The sequence below is a fragment of the Myiozetetes cayanensis genome, unplaced genomic scaffold (assembly GCF_022539395.1).
Source record: "Myiozetetes cayanensis isolate MyiCay16 unplaced genomic scaffold, myiCay2020 scf5-8, whole genome shotgun sequence".
In the NCBI taxonomy this organism is placed as follows: domain Eukaryota; kingdom Metazoa; phylum Chordata; class Aves; order Passeriformes; family Tyrannidae; genus Myiozetetes; species Myiozetetes cayanensis.
This window is the reverse complement of record NW_026087742.1, coordinates 76,031,190-76,050,574: the sequence shown is the minus strand read 5'-3', so window position 1 is coordinate 76,050,574 and position 19,385 is coordinate 76,031,190. Positions and strand designations below refer to the sequence as shown.

General features: G+C 35.3%; 1 protein-coding gene across 5 annotated transcripts in view; it reads left to right on the top strand.

Moving 5' to 3' along the window:
* The window catches only part of UGGT2 (UDP-glucose glycoprotein glucosyltransferase 2), an 83,767-nt gene that overhangs the window by 10,899 nt on the left and 53,483 nt on the right, over nt 1-19,385 (top strand). For 2 of the 5 annotated variants that reach the window (XM_050332454.1, XM_050332457.1), the window contains exons 5-11: nt 3,887-4,061; nt 6,032-6,128; nt 7,177-7,258; nt 9,196-9,296; nt 12,242-12,341; nt 14,022-14,057; nt 16,180-16,240. In XM_050332454.1, the coding sequence (XP_050188411.1) occupies nt 3,887-4,061; nt 6,032-6,128; nt 7,177-7,258; nt 9,196-9,296; nt 12,242-12,341; nt 14,022-14,057; nt 16,180-16,240 (652 nt within the window). Of the gene's footprint in view, nt 1-3,886; nt 4,062-4,210; nt 5,181-6,031; nt 6,129-6,261; nt 6,394-7,176; nt 7,259-9,195; nt 9,297-12,241; nt 12,342-14,021; nt 14,058-16,179; nt 16,241-19,385 lie in introns of those variants that run through there. The other 3 variants (XM_050332456.1, XM_050332455.1, XM_050332458.1) reach the window with 3 other exon arrangements.

The following is a 19,385-nucleotide window of genomic DNA, read 5'->3' as shown; positions in this document are numbered from 1 at the left end:
CTTACAGTTTCATGTGTCTGAGACAGTACTCTGCTGACAGACCTTTCTACATAGTCAGTACCACTGCACTTGAGGTTTTCTAGATTGCAAGGGCTTGGCACACAAGTGGAAGAGAAGTCTACCTCAGCTGACATAACCTTTCCCCACCTTGTGCTAGACTTTGCACTTGTCAAGCCTTTCTGCAGTCTTTGTCCTGTGGTAATTAATTAATTAATTAATCCAAAATTAATTTGGGCTGTGAACTAAAATATGCAGAACCTATCAAAACAGTAACAAAATAATGAAAGCATAATTCTCAATCTCTATTTAAAAAAGAAAAGGTATTAATTTGTGTTTTTTCAAGACCTGTGTGTAACATTTATTTCTTGGAGGGTTTTTTTTCCTACAGTGGCCAAGGTCACCATAATATGCATTAGTACCCATACCCTCTACCAGTTCACAGAGATATGCAGAGCTGAAAGATGATTTAGTAGAGTACATTTCTTGCATTTTGCTTTTTGTAAAATACAAATTGTGAGGGAAAAACCTGAAAACCTATAAACTTGTCTCTTTGGGGTTAGTTGCTTCTGAGAACAATTTTGTCTTCCCTATATGTGATTTATAGTGTATTCTAAGTCTATTGATTCAATTACAACCTGCTAAATCATAGTCTTTTACTTATTCAATAGCCAAGATTTTTGCAAAAACAATTCATTGTCTATTTTACAGTGTCTCATTTTTAACTATTATGGTCTACTAACAAATGTCTCTTACTTTGTTAGATAAAAGCCAAAATATAGTACAAATGTGGTCATACATTAAAGCATTGTAAGATCTTAACATTTTATTACAGTGTTTGAATGTAGTAATCTTTTAAAGCAGTTAACTGAATTCAGCATATTCTCCAGAATGGAGATACTATTACCAAATTTACAAGATTCTGGAAAATTATAATACTAAACAATACAATCCTGAATTATTGAGAAGTGAGAGAGTTAGACTTCTAGAAATCATTTACTTTAAGAACGTGCAACAAATGAAGTTTTTTCTGTTAGGTTGGTCTTGCACTTTTGGTAGTTTTGCATGCATTACAGTCACATTACAACCTTTAGAGCTGCAGGGACAAAATCTTGATGAATTTCATCTCCTCTCCATCCCAAAAGTAGTTGTGTCACTCAAATATTTAGAGTTCCTGGAGCTAGACTTTGAAAAAACACGTTCACCTTCACATGTTCAGGTAATAGTTTCCACTGTTATTTCCATTTGTACTGTTCCTAGTAGATGCTTTTCACTTGTGCAAGACATGTTTAGCCTAGGTGATAGAGATAAGGCTGTGCTCCTGTTCTTTCTTTTCTATATGGTGAACAAATGATAAATGGGACAGTGTGCCATCTTGCTGTTGGTTTCTCTGAACAAGTCATTCTTTTTATCTATCCTTTATGAAAAGAGATCATTATGTTTTATTGATTTCTTTTTATTTCAAGCTATTTTCTGTTGTGTTTCATTTTCTGTCCTCTGTCTGTCGTGACTGTTCAACTTAAGCCAGGCCAGTTTAAATTATGCTTTCAGTTGTGTCCTAAAGTTCGCATTGGATGAGGACACTAGAAATGTTCTAATTTGATATTGATATATCAATATCCAATTATATATTGGATTGATAGCTTCAAATCTCTCTGGAAGAGAAAGAAGAGGCTGCAGCATAGTTTTGTGTGGATCTGTCAGCTCAACCCAAGATTCGGGAAGTCTCAGGCTCTTTGGACCCAGGAGAGCCCAAATATTCTGCCTGTCAAAGTCAGGGTTTTGCTTCATGCAGTCCTTTATGCAGCAGCTACTGTGATTTTGCCTGTTGTACTTTCAGCTGTGTTGCAATGGACTACTTGGCTCTAATAGGGAATATTTTGTGTGGAGGGGCAGTGGGCTGCTCAAGGGCTCTGTCAAAGGACATGTGGTTAAATGCTTGGGAGTGCATATCTTGCTAACTGTCTAAAACACAATACTAAGACCTCTGGGGATGTTGCTGCTAAGAGAAGCAGCATTAATTGCAGTCACATTTTGTTCAAAACAGTTAGTGCCTAGGTTTGTCAGTAAATGTGTCTGTTGTCTCTTATCATGTTCCTTCTGCATCCTGTCCTGGCAACTGTCTAGGCAAGCATATACAAGGCTTTACTATCCTAGTGACTGATTAGCAAGTGCCGAACTCCACATCCATGTAACTTTTTTAATCTATTTTTTTGTGAGCCCAACTGTTCTTCCTTGCCTTTCAGGCAGCCTTCTTATGAGAATCTCTTATGGCAGGAAATTAATTAGCTTTCAGCTCTAAGAACAAGAGAATCAATTCCTTCTCACTACTATTCAGTGTTGAAGAGAAACAGAGAACAGAGGCTTATCTTGGATTTACAAGGGCTGAACACTTCAATTCTCCTAACCAAGGTCATTAGGGTAGCTCTATGCAGTGTTATTTCACTGCAGCACTTAATTTTTTAGTGAAACATGTTCATTAGCATATGAAATGCTTCCTTTGAGTCTGTCAGTGTTCAAGAAGGTCATGGCAGCACTTGGTAACCACCTGAGTTAAGGTGGTTAAGGCTAGTTAAGAAAAGTGAAGCTCCCTTGATTTAGGTTTTCCACTCTTACAAGTGACTGTGAGAGTTCTGGTCGTGTTGGATATGGGAAGGAAGTTGCACAAGCCACATCCCATATGTAATGCTTTCACTTGGGGCAGATCTGGGTCAGTTCTTGAAGGGAGCTTACTCATTCAGGAGTTGTTTCAGACTCCCAGGTGACCCCTGCTTGGTCACCCTCGTCCAGTGATAGCAGTGGCAAAGCTTGCCTGATATTTCTGTGACACATGGCCACACACACCAAAATTAATTCTCAAACTAGGCCCCTCCTCTTTTATTTCTGTCTTACAAATGAGGTCTGTGGTTGCATACCTACCAAATTTACATAGGATGTTCATGTTAAAGCCTTGAGTAATCGGATACAAATTGTCCCTGCTTTGAGTGAGGGTTTGTTTGCAGCAGATTACCTCCAAAGGTCCTTTGTAGTTTATGTTATTCTGTGATTCTTACATTGAAGATATTCCTAAGCTTTGCATCATAGAAACTGGTGTGTGTGGAGTTCTACTCACACCTGTCTAGTGTGACTCTTCAGTGAGTGTCTACTACACACATTTATTGTGTTTTGGATTAGAGTTTCATAACTTTCAAATGTGGCTGTGCAAAGGCTTTGATAAGAAACGTGCTCATCTATAATTACCACCTTGAGTATATTGCTCAGTGATACCTTCTGTTACTTCTTCATCTTTCCGAGGTTTTATTCAAAAGATGTTTTTAGTCATCTAAGAAACCATTGCAGCATAACTTTTCTAGTCATGGTTTTCAGTGAGGAGGGTAGGCAGGCAGTCAAAATTTGCAAAATTAGCTAAATTAAGAGAGCTGGATGGTGTTAAAGTAGTATAACCTCAGTTAGTTTCCATGGGTGTTAGCAGCTTTCTCAAATGTCACAGAATATCCCTCTGCTACTCTGTTACTCACTGATTGCTCTGTACACCTCTAATAGATGTAATGAATCATTCAAATTAAAAACTTCAAGCTGTTACTGATTGTTGCACAAAATCTCCCAAGTGCTATGCTTGCTTTTCATTTGCTTTGCGTTGTAATTTGATGAAATGCATTAAAATTATTTATAGTTGATGCTGGTTTTTCAGTTTATTATACTTTAATTTCTGAGTTTGGTGTTCTAGGTTCATCTGTGAGCAATCATGATTATTTTGTGATGATTTTAACATGGCTTGTATACTTTTAGCATATAAGCCTTCACTAGTTTTTTCAATTATGAAGTAGAAAAATGGCCACTGTTTTATTTTATGACTATATTATATCAAATTTATTTGTTTTAAAACCAGACCCAGGCCATATCTTTTTAAAGGAGACCATAAATTCCCAACTTTCAAAGAGGATGGCCCGGTGGTTGTTCTGTATGCAGAAATGGGTACAAAAGACTTTGTCAAATTCCACAAGATTTTATCTGAGAAGGCACAAAAGGAGGAAATCGTTTATGTTCTCCGGCATTATGTTCAGGTATGCGATTCAAATCAGCAGTGTTTCACTAAACTGTTAGTATTCTGTCTTTGTTTTGCTTGCTTTTTGACAAAACACATTTTCTGCATTTATTTTTGCATTTACCTAAATCATGTGCAATCTGTGCTCTAATTTTAAAACTGTCTAGGTGAAGTGATTTGCCTCATACAAACTTTGAACCTGGGAAAGGACGATAATATTATCTAATCTTGCATGCAAGCACTATCTGCATCACTGATTGATCTTGAAATACCTCTTTTTTGGTTATATGTCTGGATTTCATACACCATAGAAAGATCTTGGGTGAATTTTGGTACTGCAGACTGAACATGATAATAACAAGAACTAGGAAAATGGAAAGCAGAATAGAAAATCAAGTTGAAACATTATTAATTATACTTATGTTTTTATAAATTCTCAATATAATCTCATATGTTCATTGTAATACAGCAGAGAGGGCTATCACGGTCAGTGTCATTGACCAGTTTTTGGATGTTTGCATTCCACAGTATCAGTATTTGAAACACAATGTTTCTGAATGTTTTCCTTTCACTTACTCTTCTCCCTGAAACAAAGCAAGAAAAAATACCAGTACATGGAACTGTATTGTCCCCAGTTTTGGTTATTGGAAGGCTTTTGTAATTGATATTCAAAGTACAGCTCTTGAATAGTGTGACAAATATGGGAATAATCTGATGAAGTGAGAGCTTGCTGTGATCCATGTAGACCAGACATTTCAGGGAGATGAGATGTGTAGTTTGCAGATGACTTTGAATTGTTTGCTCATAGTAATAGAATAGAGAATTTGAGGATACCAGTCTTGAATTCTAAGTTGTATGGGTTATAGTTTTTACTGAACTTTATGTTCTTTTTTTCTCTTTTATTTCAATTAAATGCCTACTTGCATATTAAATGTCTCATTGCTCTGCCTGGCTTATGCATCACGGTCCCCCCGAAACATGTGTTGTCTTCCTGCCTGCACTTTTCTCCCTTCAGACCTCTGTTCCCTTTTCTTTCTTCCTCACAACCTCCATTTTTATTCTTTGGTTCCCACTGAGGCGGATTCTCCCTCCTTTTTTACATTTAATGCCAGAAGAGGGAGCATTGAGTACAGAAGAGGTACGGTCTTTCTGCTGTCTTTTTTTTTTACCAGTATCACCTAGACTATAGAGTGCAGTGCTCTTTCTGCACTGAAATTTACTTAGAGGATGGACAGAGAAAACCTCTAGCCCTGCTGGGTTTTCACTTGTGGGTTGGAGGACTCTCAGTACAGAATGATTCTTAGAAACTGCAAGATAAAGCTGAAAGGCTTTCAAGAAATTGCTGCTGTGCATGTGCAAATTGCATTTTGGAAAGGAAATTTCCAGTTGGGGCAAATTAGGGCACATTTTCAGATATAAGTATTCTCTGTGTAATCACAATATTGAATTTCAAACTTCCAAGTTAGAAGTACTTGTTTGTTTCTAACAAAGTGGCAACTTGATTTTAGCAGTGATACTCTAATATGTTTTCTTAATCCGCCTTGCTGAAAGTGATTAACTGTTTTCTCAGAACTTTTTAAAAGAATCAGTCTGATGCAAAAATAGAGAATTTCTTCCTAATGTGCTGAAGGTCTGGTAGCATTAGAAGGAAATGAATAACAGATTAAAATGTGAATTGTGAGGTGTTGATAATTGTGTACGGTGCTGTGAGCTCTGTCTGTTCTAGTCCTTCTTCAGTATTATGTGAAGGGACTACAATTTAGACACAGCCTTTCTGTCATCTGCAGGAGGTGAAGGAGATTGTCACATTCTGTCACAGGCCTTCTCAGTAGACTGTCAGTATGCCTTGTACTTTGAACTGAAAGATGAATTTAAGTAATGTCTGTCATAAAATTTTAAAGTTACAGTATTATATATTGTTAATCTCCTATGAATACCTTTTTGAAGTTATATTTTTTCATATGTTAAAATAATAATATCGTCAAGCAGAAACCAGTTTCCAGGAAGATGTATTTATCTGGATATAGTGTGGAACTTGCAATAAAGAGTACAGAATATAAAGCAGTAGATGACACGCAGGTTAAAGGTACGTGCTTTTTTAATTTATGGATATCTCATTGGACATACGATTCTAATGTGTTAGAATCTTCAGTTTGTACAGTCTTCAGTCATTATTGTTTTGAGGGTTATACTTAATTTCTTTCTACAGAAGGAAATCTCAGGTGTTAGGAACTAAGACATCAAAATACATGAGAACATTGGTAAAGATCTGTGCTTAGGATACAGTTTATTATCTAACCTCTAATTGTTGTTTTCTCTGGATCTTCAAAACATAACCCAGTCTTCTTTCAGTAAGTTTAAAATTATTTGATCTTTCTCCTTCAATTACTTTATATTTGTTGGCATCTCTCATATGCTCGTGATTGCAGTATCCACCCATTAATGTTTCAGGGGTGAGGGTTTTTTTCTGAAATTATGTGAAAATATTTTCACAGTCTTATGTAGGAAAGATGTGATGTGTCATAGAATTGGGAGCAGTGGATATTACAATGTGTTGAAATGAGGCATTTACCAGAGGAAGTGGTAGCTATAGCATGTTGACTCAGAGAAATTACTGTGCATGGACATTTACAAGATATAAGGGAAGTTAACTCTCTTTGGTAAGACTGAGGTTTAAAAACCTTTGAGTCATGTCAAAAAATAGTTAAACTTTTTAAAGATAAAGAAACTGATCTCTGACTTACATCAAATTCTAGCTGGAGATTCATGTGCTTGAAAGTCATCAGGCTTTTCAAGCATAGATTTGATAGTAGTTGGCTGATGAGAGTTATATCTTAACACTTAATAAAACTGAGAAATAGTTGTTTTGGGAAGTGAACTGTTAACTATGTCAATTTCATTTATATAAAAATGTTACATTGTATGAATCATATTTAAAAATTAATTTGGATGTTGTGAAGTTCTGTAAAGTAATTAATTCTGATGCCAAAAATGTATAAGTATAAATCTAAGATTATGTCTGGGAATGACAACTTCCTGGTTGTGTGTTTCTGTTAACTGTTTTATAATTCGTAAGAACATAACACACCAGTAACTTTCTTGGCTTATATTATCTACATGTGCTATGTGTTCAGGAGCAAATGAGACGAAAGAAGAGGAAGATGAGGAAGAGGAAGAGGAAAGTGATGTCCAAGGATTTCTCTTTGGCAAATTAAAGTGAGTTGATACAAGTTTTAACTAAATGTCTGCATTTATTCTGTTAATTCCAATTTATTCCTTGTAGTTTTCTCATTCTTTTCAAACCTATATAGTAACTTTTTAAAGTAAAAAAAAAAAAAGCACCTTTCTGGATAGCAGTCAAAAAAACTTAGAACACTGTGTTTTCATATTTGTAATATACTTAAAATCAAAATGCAAGTTTTCAAAATGCAAGTAGTAGCGCAATAAACACAAATGCATGTGCTGTAGCTACATATACAGTCTTTTTAAGAAGGACAGTAGTTAATTTCATAGGAGTGATATTTCTTGGAAGATGTGCTTATTATAGATATCTTATTTTGGAGTTTGTGAATTTGTGTTCTGTTCCAGCAGGAACTCTATCTCCAAGCTGAAATCTGTTAGATGAAATTGAATGTTACCCTATTGAGGGCTCCTTCCAGTCCTCAGTTGCAGATACATTTCATGGTTTCAGTCATCCAGTTCTTCCCTTTTGCTGTAACAGATCCACGCAGGGAATCATAAATCGTTTTTAATTCAGTAAAAACATCAAGACTGTGGGTCTTCTCTAGTGTCATTCAGTCTCCTACCACTGAAAGAAAAAAGTGAACTTGTTTGTAATTAATTCTAAGCTGTGAGTCTCAGAGTTCAGAGCTTCTAATTCTGTCTAAATTCTTGAGAGCCTATCCCCTTTCCTGCCTTTTTTAAAGTAAACAGATTGAGTTAGAAGTGCACCTAGATCTGGAGGCTTCCTTGTTGTTTCACCTGTATATTACAGACCTTCCACAGCAGGTCATACCAAATGCTTATGTCATATCTTTATCTGAGCTTTTTTCTTCTTGGGTTCTGATAGGTTTAGCTATACTTAGTTTTTAATGTTGCACTGTGATTGGCTTGTGAAGCTGTCAGATAATTCTTCAGACTTTTTGACAGTCTCGAGACTATTTTTTTTTCTTGTCCGTTTCATACAGGAGGTGAAATAGATATTTTAGTCTGTAAATTGTCCCTCAGTTATACCCATGCCAAAAGTTATAGTTTTCTCAGCTGTGAAATAGTTATGAATGGAAGCAGAAGACATAAAATCTTTAGAAATCTAATGGAGATTGTTCAAGGATATCTTGTAGCAGGCTGAAGTGTTTACCCTCAAAACTTCTTTACCCTACCCTATTATCTTTTCAAAATAAATAGCTAAGCTTTTGGGTACCATGCTCTTCTTCAAGTCAGACTAGTGATTGTGTGCTCAGTAGCTTGATTTTGTCAGCAGTGTTGATTTATAAAAGATGTTCTCAACATTGTCTTGCCTTTATCTTTTCTAAGTAATGCCACAAACTCTGCAGACAGTTACAGTCAATCTGTAGTACAGTTAATATACAGTTAGGTATACATTAAGGTATAATAAACTAACTACACAGTTACCTGTATTGTGTGTTAATACTGTTTAACCTTTTAGTTCATTTATTCCATCAATTTATGTGGCAGGTTTTGAGGCAGATCACTGCAAAACAATTGAACTCCTTGTGTTTAGTAACAATTTCCTCACAGAGGGGGTTGTTAGGCATTGGGAAGAGCTGCCTGGAGAAGTGGTTGAGTCTCCGTCCCTGGGTAGATGTGGCACTGAGGAACACGGTTTAATTGTGGACTTCGCAGGGCAGAGTTAGTGGTCAGACTTGATGCTCTGATGATCTTAGAGGTCTGTTCCAACCTAAATGATTCTACTCTAAGACTCTAATTAACTGATTTTTACTCCTCAGTAATCAGCTTCTCTTACCACAAATCTTTTATTTTTTTTATTTTTTTTTAAGAATGAGTTAAAGTTTTCATTCTTGCCTGTTACCCTGAAGATACAGTATTAGCTGTGAGCAGTACTGTGGATAAAAACAGACATTGATTGATGTAACTGATTCTGCCTTTGTTAAAAGGAAAATGTTTTATTGTAGACAGATATATCCTGATCTGAAAAATAACCTGAAAGAGTTTAAAAAACATCTAATTGAAACTGCTAACAACATGGAACCGCTGAAGGTTTGGGAGCTACAGGGTATGTATTGCATTTTTTTCTTGAACTAACACAATACTCTATTTAATTTTCCTTTGTTATGTTGATGTATCAACATTACAATAAAAGCATCTTTTAAAAAGAGACACAGTTTCATAAAAAGGCTGTATTACATTAAATATTTAAAAGGCATGTGTTGGCATTTTCTATGCTAGAAAATAAAGGAACATTGAAGTAATTTTATAAGATAGAGAGTTATATTGCCTGTTTTTTTTCCCAAGATGTGTCATCTTGGGTATTAAATTTAGTTTCAGATTTTTTTGTAGAGGTCAGGCAAAAGGTACGACTCTTGTGTCAGGATGAAATACATGTTAAAGACAGTTTAATTAATAAATTCTAACTTTTATCAGTGTACTGGAGTTCACATTGATACATTTTTTAATATAACGTCAAATGGAAGAACATGCTTTTAAAAGCTTTCCTGAAGAAAAGGAGAACAAATCTGTTGATGACCTGCAGGACATTCTGTATAAACCACTCTAAAAGAGGTCCCTAACATGTCATAACACTTCAGTTTAGGCAACAAAATTTTTCCTGTTACATTCTTGAATTTCAGAGGGCAACCTGATCAAAAATGATTTGCCTTCATACTATTGCAATGAAGGAGGCTGAGCAATCATCTGAGCTTCAGTTTCTTTTTTGGTCCCTGGTGTTATGGAGCTTGCTAGCAGTATCCAGTCTGATATTAGCTATTTGTGATAATTGTAGTTCACTTGCAGTCTTCTGTGGGTGAACTTCAACTGCTCGATTTATCTTTGTCTGAAATGAAAAACAATTGAAAAACACTGCTTTTAAGTTCTCCTGTGAAACCTATTTTGCAAGTAAAAAGAAACTACTCTTTTTGACTATTTAAGGTTTTTTACGTTATTGAATAACACTCAGTTGATCTTAAAGCAGAAGCAGCTGTGAAACTTGTTCCCTTTAAGGTACACATTCAAAAGCCAGCACAAGGTCTTTATTTAGTGGTGGTCCTTTCTGTGGTGTCATGGCTGTATAAATAAAACATGAAATTGGTGCTGACCCCCAAGCAACCAGTTCTTAGTGTTGAAAGTAGTTAACCTTTGCCATGCTGTTTGTTTAGTGTCAGGAAGACTGGTAGTGGCTTGTGATTCAGGATCTTCTTAGACAGGGGGTCTACAGTCCCCAATTTTTATGGTGCACTTGTTTTGATACTCTTACTGTTGACATGACAGGGTGCTTTCTTTAGTTCATTCTTAATGACTAATTATACTGGCTGAATTAATGGCTCAGCTTCTCTCTGATTTCCTTTAATTAGCTTCCAAGTAAAAATCTAACTAAATTTAAGCAAAACTACTTCAGCTATAGGGCATACTTCTATTTATAAATGAACCTAAACACCATTCAAGAGTTGTCTTCAAGAGCTTTTATATTTTAGATAAGTAATTAGTAAGTACATTTTCCCCAAGGTGCCTTACACTTCGCTCTCAGCTGTATCAAGGTGCTGCAAGGGTAAGTCTGTAAGTGACAGCCCCGACCAGAGATAACCAAGAATGTAAAAAGATGTCAGTTGACCTCAGTTTGAATAGTCATACTCTAGCTGTTCAGCATAAAATGGAATTTACTAACAATTTATGAAGGATTTTAAGCATGTACTCTTAAGTTCACAGCAGGTAAGACATCACTGTCTGTAGTAATAGCAGCAATTGGGTGTTGTTTCACCTGATCACAAGTTATGTGCCTGTTGAAAGGGATCTGAAACGTACTTTTTAAAAGAGCAATCTCTTTTTATACCTTTTTTTTTAAAATACTAAGAAATACCAAGTTAACATTCTACCTCTCCCCTTTCTTTGCAGCCAAGGTATACTTTCTCAGGCTAAACTAAGAGTGTATGTTATTTATTTTCCTTCAGCCTTCTTTTTTTTTTTTTTTAAATTCATAGTTACTTTGAAAAGTTGGTGCAAAGTCTTAGTAGGCAGCATCCTTAATGATTTTCTGCCCAGCACTTTTTACAATATGTGGCATCAGCTTTCCTCAAACTGAATAATCCAAGGCTTTCAGTTTCTGCTCAAGTGTCTTAACTAGGAAATTATGAAGAAGAAGCATCATTGCCCTGAGGTAGTTAAGCAGACTGTATCCAAGCTACATGGAAGCACCTAGTATATTATTGTCTTACCTCATTTGTACCAAAATTGGATTTTCCCTATTCATATGTGCCACAATTTGCCACACTCAAGTTAGATGCCAAGGACGGCTAACTGAATTCCGTCATTGTTTTTTTTTAGTGGATAGACAAATGAACTTTAAACTGTTCTGATATCTGAAAATTTACTTCATTCTGAGAAAAAGCATAGAGAGAAAAATGAAATTCCTTTAAAAATTTTGCTGGACACTTAGGAGAACTGAAATTTGACCGATTGACCTTTCTTTCTCGAGTCTCCATTTTCTTTCTGTGACATTGCTGCTACTTTTGAAAACTGTACGATTCACATGCTGAATGCAACCTTCTACGTTAAGTATATCTGTTCTTTGAAAATCTTGTTAAGTGCTGGTGCTGCAAAAATCTTACTCTTTACTGCAGTTATGGTTTTCTGTGGGTTGGTTTGTATCTAGGTTTGAGTGTGATACCCTTGTGAGAACAGCATAATACTATGTGATGAATGGTCTGGGGTTTTTCAGTGTGTTTCTGTAAATTTAGAAGTTACTTGTACAATGTGTATGTTCAAGAAAGTTAAGTAGAATTCTGTAGAAAATCCTGAATTTAATATTCCAACTTTCAAGTGGAATTTTCTTTTTCAATGAAGTTTCTTTTCAACCTTAATAATGTTACTTCTTGTTGACTCACTGATTGAAACATAAAATACATCGATAGTGAAAGTATGTATATAGAAGGGTTTTCTGATTGTAGGCAGTAATGATTGAGAGTGATATTTCCAGTGATCTTTTTTTTTCATTTCTCCCCACCCCAGATCTTAGTTTTCAAGCAGCTGCTCGAATTATGTCTACCCCTGTTTATGATGCTTTAAAGGTAATGAAAGACATTGCTCAGAACTTCCCAATAAGAGCCAGGTATGATACTTAAACTTGTTTTTCAAAAACTGTTTTTATGTTTGCATTTGAATTTAATGACAGTAATACAGATTTATATCCAAATCTTGCAGCCAGATATTCATGTTTGACAGCTTGCTAGATAGATCCCAGGCAATTTAACTGAGTAGAAGATGACTCCAGGGAGAGCTCATGATTGATCTCTTAAATGTTTCCTGTCTAATGCAGGAGATGCCATGAAGACATGCTAATCCTTCAGGCACTTATGGTTGAATGCCTAGTCCTTACGGATTTTACTGGATTGATATTTTTCTCAGGTTGAAATTTCTGTTGAATAATTAGCCGATTCTAGTCACAGTAGGAAGAGGCAACATTGTATTGATAAATTTCAGGGGGGATCCACACACATTAGTTCTAAGCACAACATTGCTGTGGAGATTGGGCCCTGGCTACTGTATGTTAGCGTTCTTACTAGGGGAAGATCTGTCTTCCATAACAGATTATTTAATAGAAGATCAAGATAAATATTAAATAAATGGATGTGACCTTAATATTGCCTGTCCTAATATTAAAAATTGTTCTTCCTGTAAGCCAATTTTATTATAATTGAGAAATGCCTTTCTTCATACTTAATAAGTTCTTCATGTAATCCTATCAGTGATACTTGCTTGAGTACTGAATTAAATGTGATGGTAAATAGGGTTCTTAACTCAGTGTGCTTTCACATTTTACCACTCCTGTTTAATTATCACAGTGTTTCATTGTCACCCCTGATTGTCTGTTAGAGGAAATCTACACTGTAATGGAAAAGCTAACGTTGTAACATCTTGTTTCAAGGAAGCAAAATGCCTTTTAAAATGCGTGAAGCATAATTATTATGAAATAGTATGATACAAGTTTACATTCAGATTATCAATCAAAAAATTCAGCTTTCCAGTAGGAGATAGTGGAAGTGTACATAATGTTGAACTTCAAGGCCAGTTCTGTTCTTTAAAGGACAGGAAAAAGTCATTTTGAAGTGTGCTATGTGACATTTAAATCATTGATTTAAAAAATCATTAAATTGTTACTCGACGGGAGTTGAAGTGGAATGTATTTGTGGCATTAGAGAGCACAATTTACCTACTCTTCAAACATTTTATGGGTAAAAGTATAAGAAGACTTTAAAATTACTAAAAGAGGAATCATAATTTCTGTCCTGTGTCATGTATTCTAACGTGGTAATTTAGCAGGTTATCTTTAACATGAGAGATTAAAAATATTTAAATAATTTAAATTTAGTAGACTTTCATTGACAACAAACTTAAATCCAAGGGGCATTGCGTAAAAATGGTGCACAGAATAGATTTCATTAATAAGGTAATCATGCTTAACCTGATGAGTCAAAAATACTAATTCAGAAAAACAAAAGCTAGAATTAAACAGAAAATGAAGACATATTGCTTAATCACTTTATATAGATACTTGACCCTTATATTAATAGTATTTTAAGATTGGTTCAGTTTCAGACAATTTATATATGAAAACAACCATTTCTAATTTTACAAAGTATGCTTTGAAAAGGCTGTATAAAGATTTTAGAACTGTAGTTATGAGAATAAAAATTAAATACGTGTTCCTTAAAAATAGAGGAGTCCCTTAGACCTTAAAAAAATTAATGTATCATTCCTCTGAAAGTTTCTTTCACTTTCTAATTTACAGCCTGCATTTTGTGTCTCAGTATTTCCAGTTGAAAAGGTTAGTCTGAGGTAGATTTTACAAAATGTCATCAGATGTAGACAGTGTAACAACTGATATATGTCATGGCGACATTTTGATAATTCATTTTATAGGGTATTTTTCATCTTTGTATTGTTGTATACGTGTCATATTATTGCATTCTTAAAGAACAGATAATGAAGTATTACAGTGTTCTGTTACTTGCTATTTATTAATCATTCATGAATGTTGACATTATGACCATGTGAAAGGTTTCCTTTTTTCCTTCCATACTCAGTACTATATAGCTACATATTCGTCCAGGTAAGAAAGATGCATAAAATTATATGATAGAGAATATGGCAACTTTAAGGTGATATTACAACTTTTCTACGTTATGTAGAAAGATAAATAGTATCCATTTACTTGCTAGAAGTAGAAAAACATGCATAACAACCTTGTGAAACTGAACAAATCGAACAAATGACAGAACTCAAAATGATCAGATGTCTTTCACAGGTGCTCTTACACTTGTTATCTCAGATTCGTAGGGTGTCTTCTTTGAGGACTAGCCATCACACTCTCTCTGTAAAATCCTGCTAGAATCCTGCATTGTCAGCTACCGTGCATAGACAAGAAGCTATTTAATAATTCCCGAGGGTGTTGCTTTCTTGTTACTGAAACAGCTCAGTAAAGCTTACCTTTTGCTGATAGGTATTTTACTTCCTTGCTAACATACGACTAGCTTTGTATTCCCTTTTCCAGCTTTTTATTTTTTTCACATTCATGTTTTATTTTTCTGCCTAACTAATCACAGTAGGAGCCATTTGGAAATGGTTGTCCTTTTTCTCTGTGCATTTTTTTATTAACTGTGTGCGCAGAATGAAGCATCACTTCTGAGAGCTACAGGCCGTACTATTTGAGTTCAGCATGATAAAAATCTTCTGGTTTTGTTTTCTCTAAAGCATGTTTTAATATATCTCTAAAACCAAGCTTGAAAATCATATTGTTTGCTCCTAACAAGTAGTCTCTTTGATCGTCTGGAAAGCTTGAATAGTTGTTTAAAATAAACTGTTCTTATGTCTTACTTCTCACATATTGTGAGCAATGTAGAGTATACTAGCAAGATCTATTCTGAATCAGCTTCTTTGGGGAGGATGTGAGGATTTATATTATTAGATAACCGCTTTATTATCCATAAGTGTTAAAGTTGGCTTCATATAGGAACATTCTCGTTTTGCTTAGTTAACTTTCAGGTTTAAGACGATTCCAGTTTTTCTTGAAGCCCCGTACAATTTGCTAGAACATGTACAACCCCCTTTTGAAAAAATTGCTTATATAGGCAACTAGCATATTTATTCCGATATTTATCAGGGCAGTCAGGTTTAGGTTTTCTTAAAATATGGAGAGATTAATTTACCTCTGGAAGTATTTTAGGATAGCCTGACATACAGTACACTGTGACAGAGGAAGATAAAATAGTCTTCCAGAACATTCAGAGGTAAAAAAGACAAATCAATGCATTATCTTTGAGAGGTAGAATGACTAAGGAAATTAAAATTTTGACTGTCTCTGAATGCTTAACATTTTCAAGGGTTTCAATCTGTGAATCTCTTTAAGTCTCACCTAATTTTAAGTGGTCATTCCTTGCATGTTTTCCTTGCCTTTGTCCAGACAAATCCTTGGATATCTGTGCTGTAATGTTGAGTAGCATGGAGATAGTAACAGTAACTTAAAATATACAAATATTTAGGTGATAATTTAGATGACCAAGGAGCTTACTTTTTGTATGCATGCTATTTCCAGAAAAAAAAAGAAAAAAAGCCGAACAACAAAAAAACCAAAACAAACAAACAAACAAAAAACCACAAGAGGAAAGATTGAGAGTGGTAAAAAATATGTTGATTATATTACTTCAACAAAACCTAACCTGAATTAGAAACTTGGGTTTACTAGAGTAGCATAGAACAATATTTGGTTTGAAAATACAAAATTTATGACACTGCATTACTCTTCTTCTTAAGAGTTCATTACAGCATTTTACAATTACAGATGTTTTGTTAAAATGCATTGGATGTTATATTAAAATACATATTTCACATTATTTAATGCTTTTTTGAAAATATAGTGGTTGAGTGATGCAAATATTTTATTTTAACAGATCACTGACAAGAGTGACCATAGATAAGGAAATGCGAAATGAAATAGAAGAAAATCAGAAGGTTTGTTTATATTTCTTCCTGTAGACATTTGAGTTACTATCATATTGTTACTTTTGGAGATTTTTATTAATAGTGTAGCAACTTTTACATGGTTCCTATCAGAGAAAAAGAGCTAATTGGTCTAAAAATCTGTTACTAGATAGGTACCATTTAAATACCTGATTCAAATAGTTTACTTTCTACTGTTCATGAAACTTTTTCCTGTCTCTTTTGGTTTTACAGAATTAGGCAAAGCCAAACAATTTTCATGGAGTGTGGTGTTGAGACACAAATCGTGTGCTGTGAAAGCAAAATAGGTATCAGTTAATTTTTCTAGAGCTTTGTTGCTGAATCTAGGCCTGCTGCTGACATTATGGTCAGCACATGCTAGCTTTGAGCTTTCCACACTCCAGAATCCACACTCTCAGAATCACACATGCAGCTATTCTGCAAAGTGTTTCAGACATCATCTGTGGTAGATGGTGGTTTTATTTTTGTCCTTGAGTCACTGCATCTTTTGTTCCTTGTGTCACATGAGGAGCCCTTTTTCCTGTTATTTTGACTGATCTGAAATTTGCCCTGAGATGCCATGTTGTGCTTGTTGAGGTCATGATGTCTCTTGTATTCTCTGTGTTCAGAGGCTGGACTTTTTCTTTCAAGTTGAGTGTTATAGTTAAATGTTAGCCACCATGCTTTTAGGACTGGCCATGTGAAATGACATCCATAGCACTGTCCTTGTCCCAGTCTTCAGAACATGTATTTTTGTATGGTGTTAAGACTGACCAACCACTCTCTTACTTCTTACTTATGGCAGTACTGTACTTTTGCAACATTTCTATGTATCATATTGCTTTGTATCCATTCATGTCTTTTTCTGTTGCCTTGCCAAGGCTGGTATCTCCAGAGGAATGCCTTTCCAGTTTCTTCCAACCTTCCAAAACAGGGAAAGTGAACAGTGTGCCTGTTGCACTGGTGCAGCCTTCTCATAAAGAACTTGTCATCTTTATTGTAGCAAAAATATCACATAAGTGTGTTAGAGCTCTCCACTATGCAAAACTAATGTAAGACTTTCCAGTGTCTTGAGTATTACCTGCCCAAATAGTGACAGGATCGAGTGCTAAATCCTTGTAAATAGTTAAGCAAACAATTGTGGAGGCCTTTTTCTGTCCCTCGGTGATTGCATGTGGGATTGGTATATGGAGAAGACATTTCATGTATTTCAGCATTTCACCGCCTTGACCCCTTCAGCTTTCTTGTGTGCAGAGTGCCAGTTTGATTCTTGGGTTTTCACAGAGATCTTAGAGTGGGCTCAACATTTTGCAGGCCTCCTGTTTCTTGCACTAGTGAGAAGTCCTGCAGTTTTTGCTCAAGGGAGGAGATCCATATCTGAACTTTGCTTCATTGCTTTCTTTATACATTTGAGATACACATTTTCGTATATCTCTTTATTGTTAGGGTTGTAGACAGGATAAAGCGAAACAAAGCTCTGATGATGATAGTTCCTCCAGAGTATGAGTGTTGGTACCAGGACTTTCCTTGTTTCTTGATGAAGTCTTTACAATGACTTTCTTAAATTGAAGCTCTGTTAACACAAAAATCAAAACTAACTGCTTAATCAAAAACTACTCCTCCACCCTAACAAGCAAAAAAAAAAAACTAAAGATTTACCGTGAATTAAAGGGGTAATTACTAAGTATAAGGATTAGGAAAAATAACTTAAGATTGGATTGAAATGAAGTATGCATTTAGGCAAAACTATATATATATAAGATGTTATGACAGTGAAGATGTAGTCAATGGACATCAAATACAATTTAACTTGCTTGATGTTTCTTTTATGGGGCACGACTGAGTTGCCTAAGCCTGAATTTCTGATGTCATTTGAGATACTACAGGTTATCCGAAATAGCCATGCAGGTCTGGCATATGTGTCCACTGGGACATCCTTTCTCTTCTGCCTCACCTGTATTTTACAGTTCAAAGGTATCTTGACCTGAAGCAAATTACATTGGATATCTGTGTGGTTGGTCAACTGAATCACTCATATGATTCCATGGCTTGTGCTAACTACATTAAGAGGATTTTATGCACCTATCACACTGAGTTTAAATTTCCTACTGCATCCTTCATGTAGTCTAAAGGCTTACAGACCTTTTGACATCTAAAAACTAAAATCTGTTGAATAAAAGTAGGGAAACTTCCTGAACACTACTGCTTTAGTAAAATAAATTGGAATGTGAGTTCTTGAACTGCAGTACATCCATCTAGCAGCAGGAGAGATATGATCCCATGCTGTGTGTAACTGGATGATTCCCTCTCAAGATAATGAAAGTTGAATAGGAAATGCAATGGGAGGAAATAAAGGTATTGTAAGTTGAAAGACGTGATGATTTAGGTGTAATGAATTGATACCTAAGCAAGAAATAGATGAAGAACTGCTATAGAGAAAAGAAAAAAATAAAATCTCATTAAACACAACTCACAACTTCCAGTGCAATAATTTGCTGACAGTTTAGCAAGAAAATACTATATGACTATTATCAGCCTTAAATTCTAGTATGGGCTGCTTAAATACTCCATCCATCAATGTTTTTATGGCAAATTGGATGCGCTTCTGAACAATCAAATGTCTAGCATCAAGGTTGTATCATGAGTCTCATCTCTGATTTATCAATGTCTGTAAATATCTGAAGGGAGGGTGTCAAAAGGATGAAGCCAGTCTCTTCTTGGTGGTGCCAAGCATTAGGACAAGAGGAAACTGATGCTTGGGAAGTTCCACCTAAATATGATGAAGAACTTCCTTTACTATGTGGGTGGCCATGCACTGGAACAGATTGTCCAGAAAAATTGTGGAGTCTCCGTTACTGGAGATATTCAAGGACTGTCATGAGGCAATCCTATGCCATGCTCTAGGATCAATCTGCTTGAGCAGGGATGTTGGACCAGGCAATCCTCTGTGGGCCCTTCCAACCTGACACATTCTGTGATTCAACTCAGATCTTTTCCTACTGCAGTACTGAAGAATTTGACAAATTTTTAACTCCCATTTCAATACCCAGTGAATGATAATTTTTTCATTATTCTTGCATTCATTTCAGTTAGTGTTTTTATGACCTACATCAGCCTATTACAGTCTTTCTCAGTATCTGTGTATACACAAGTGTCT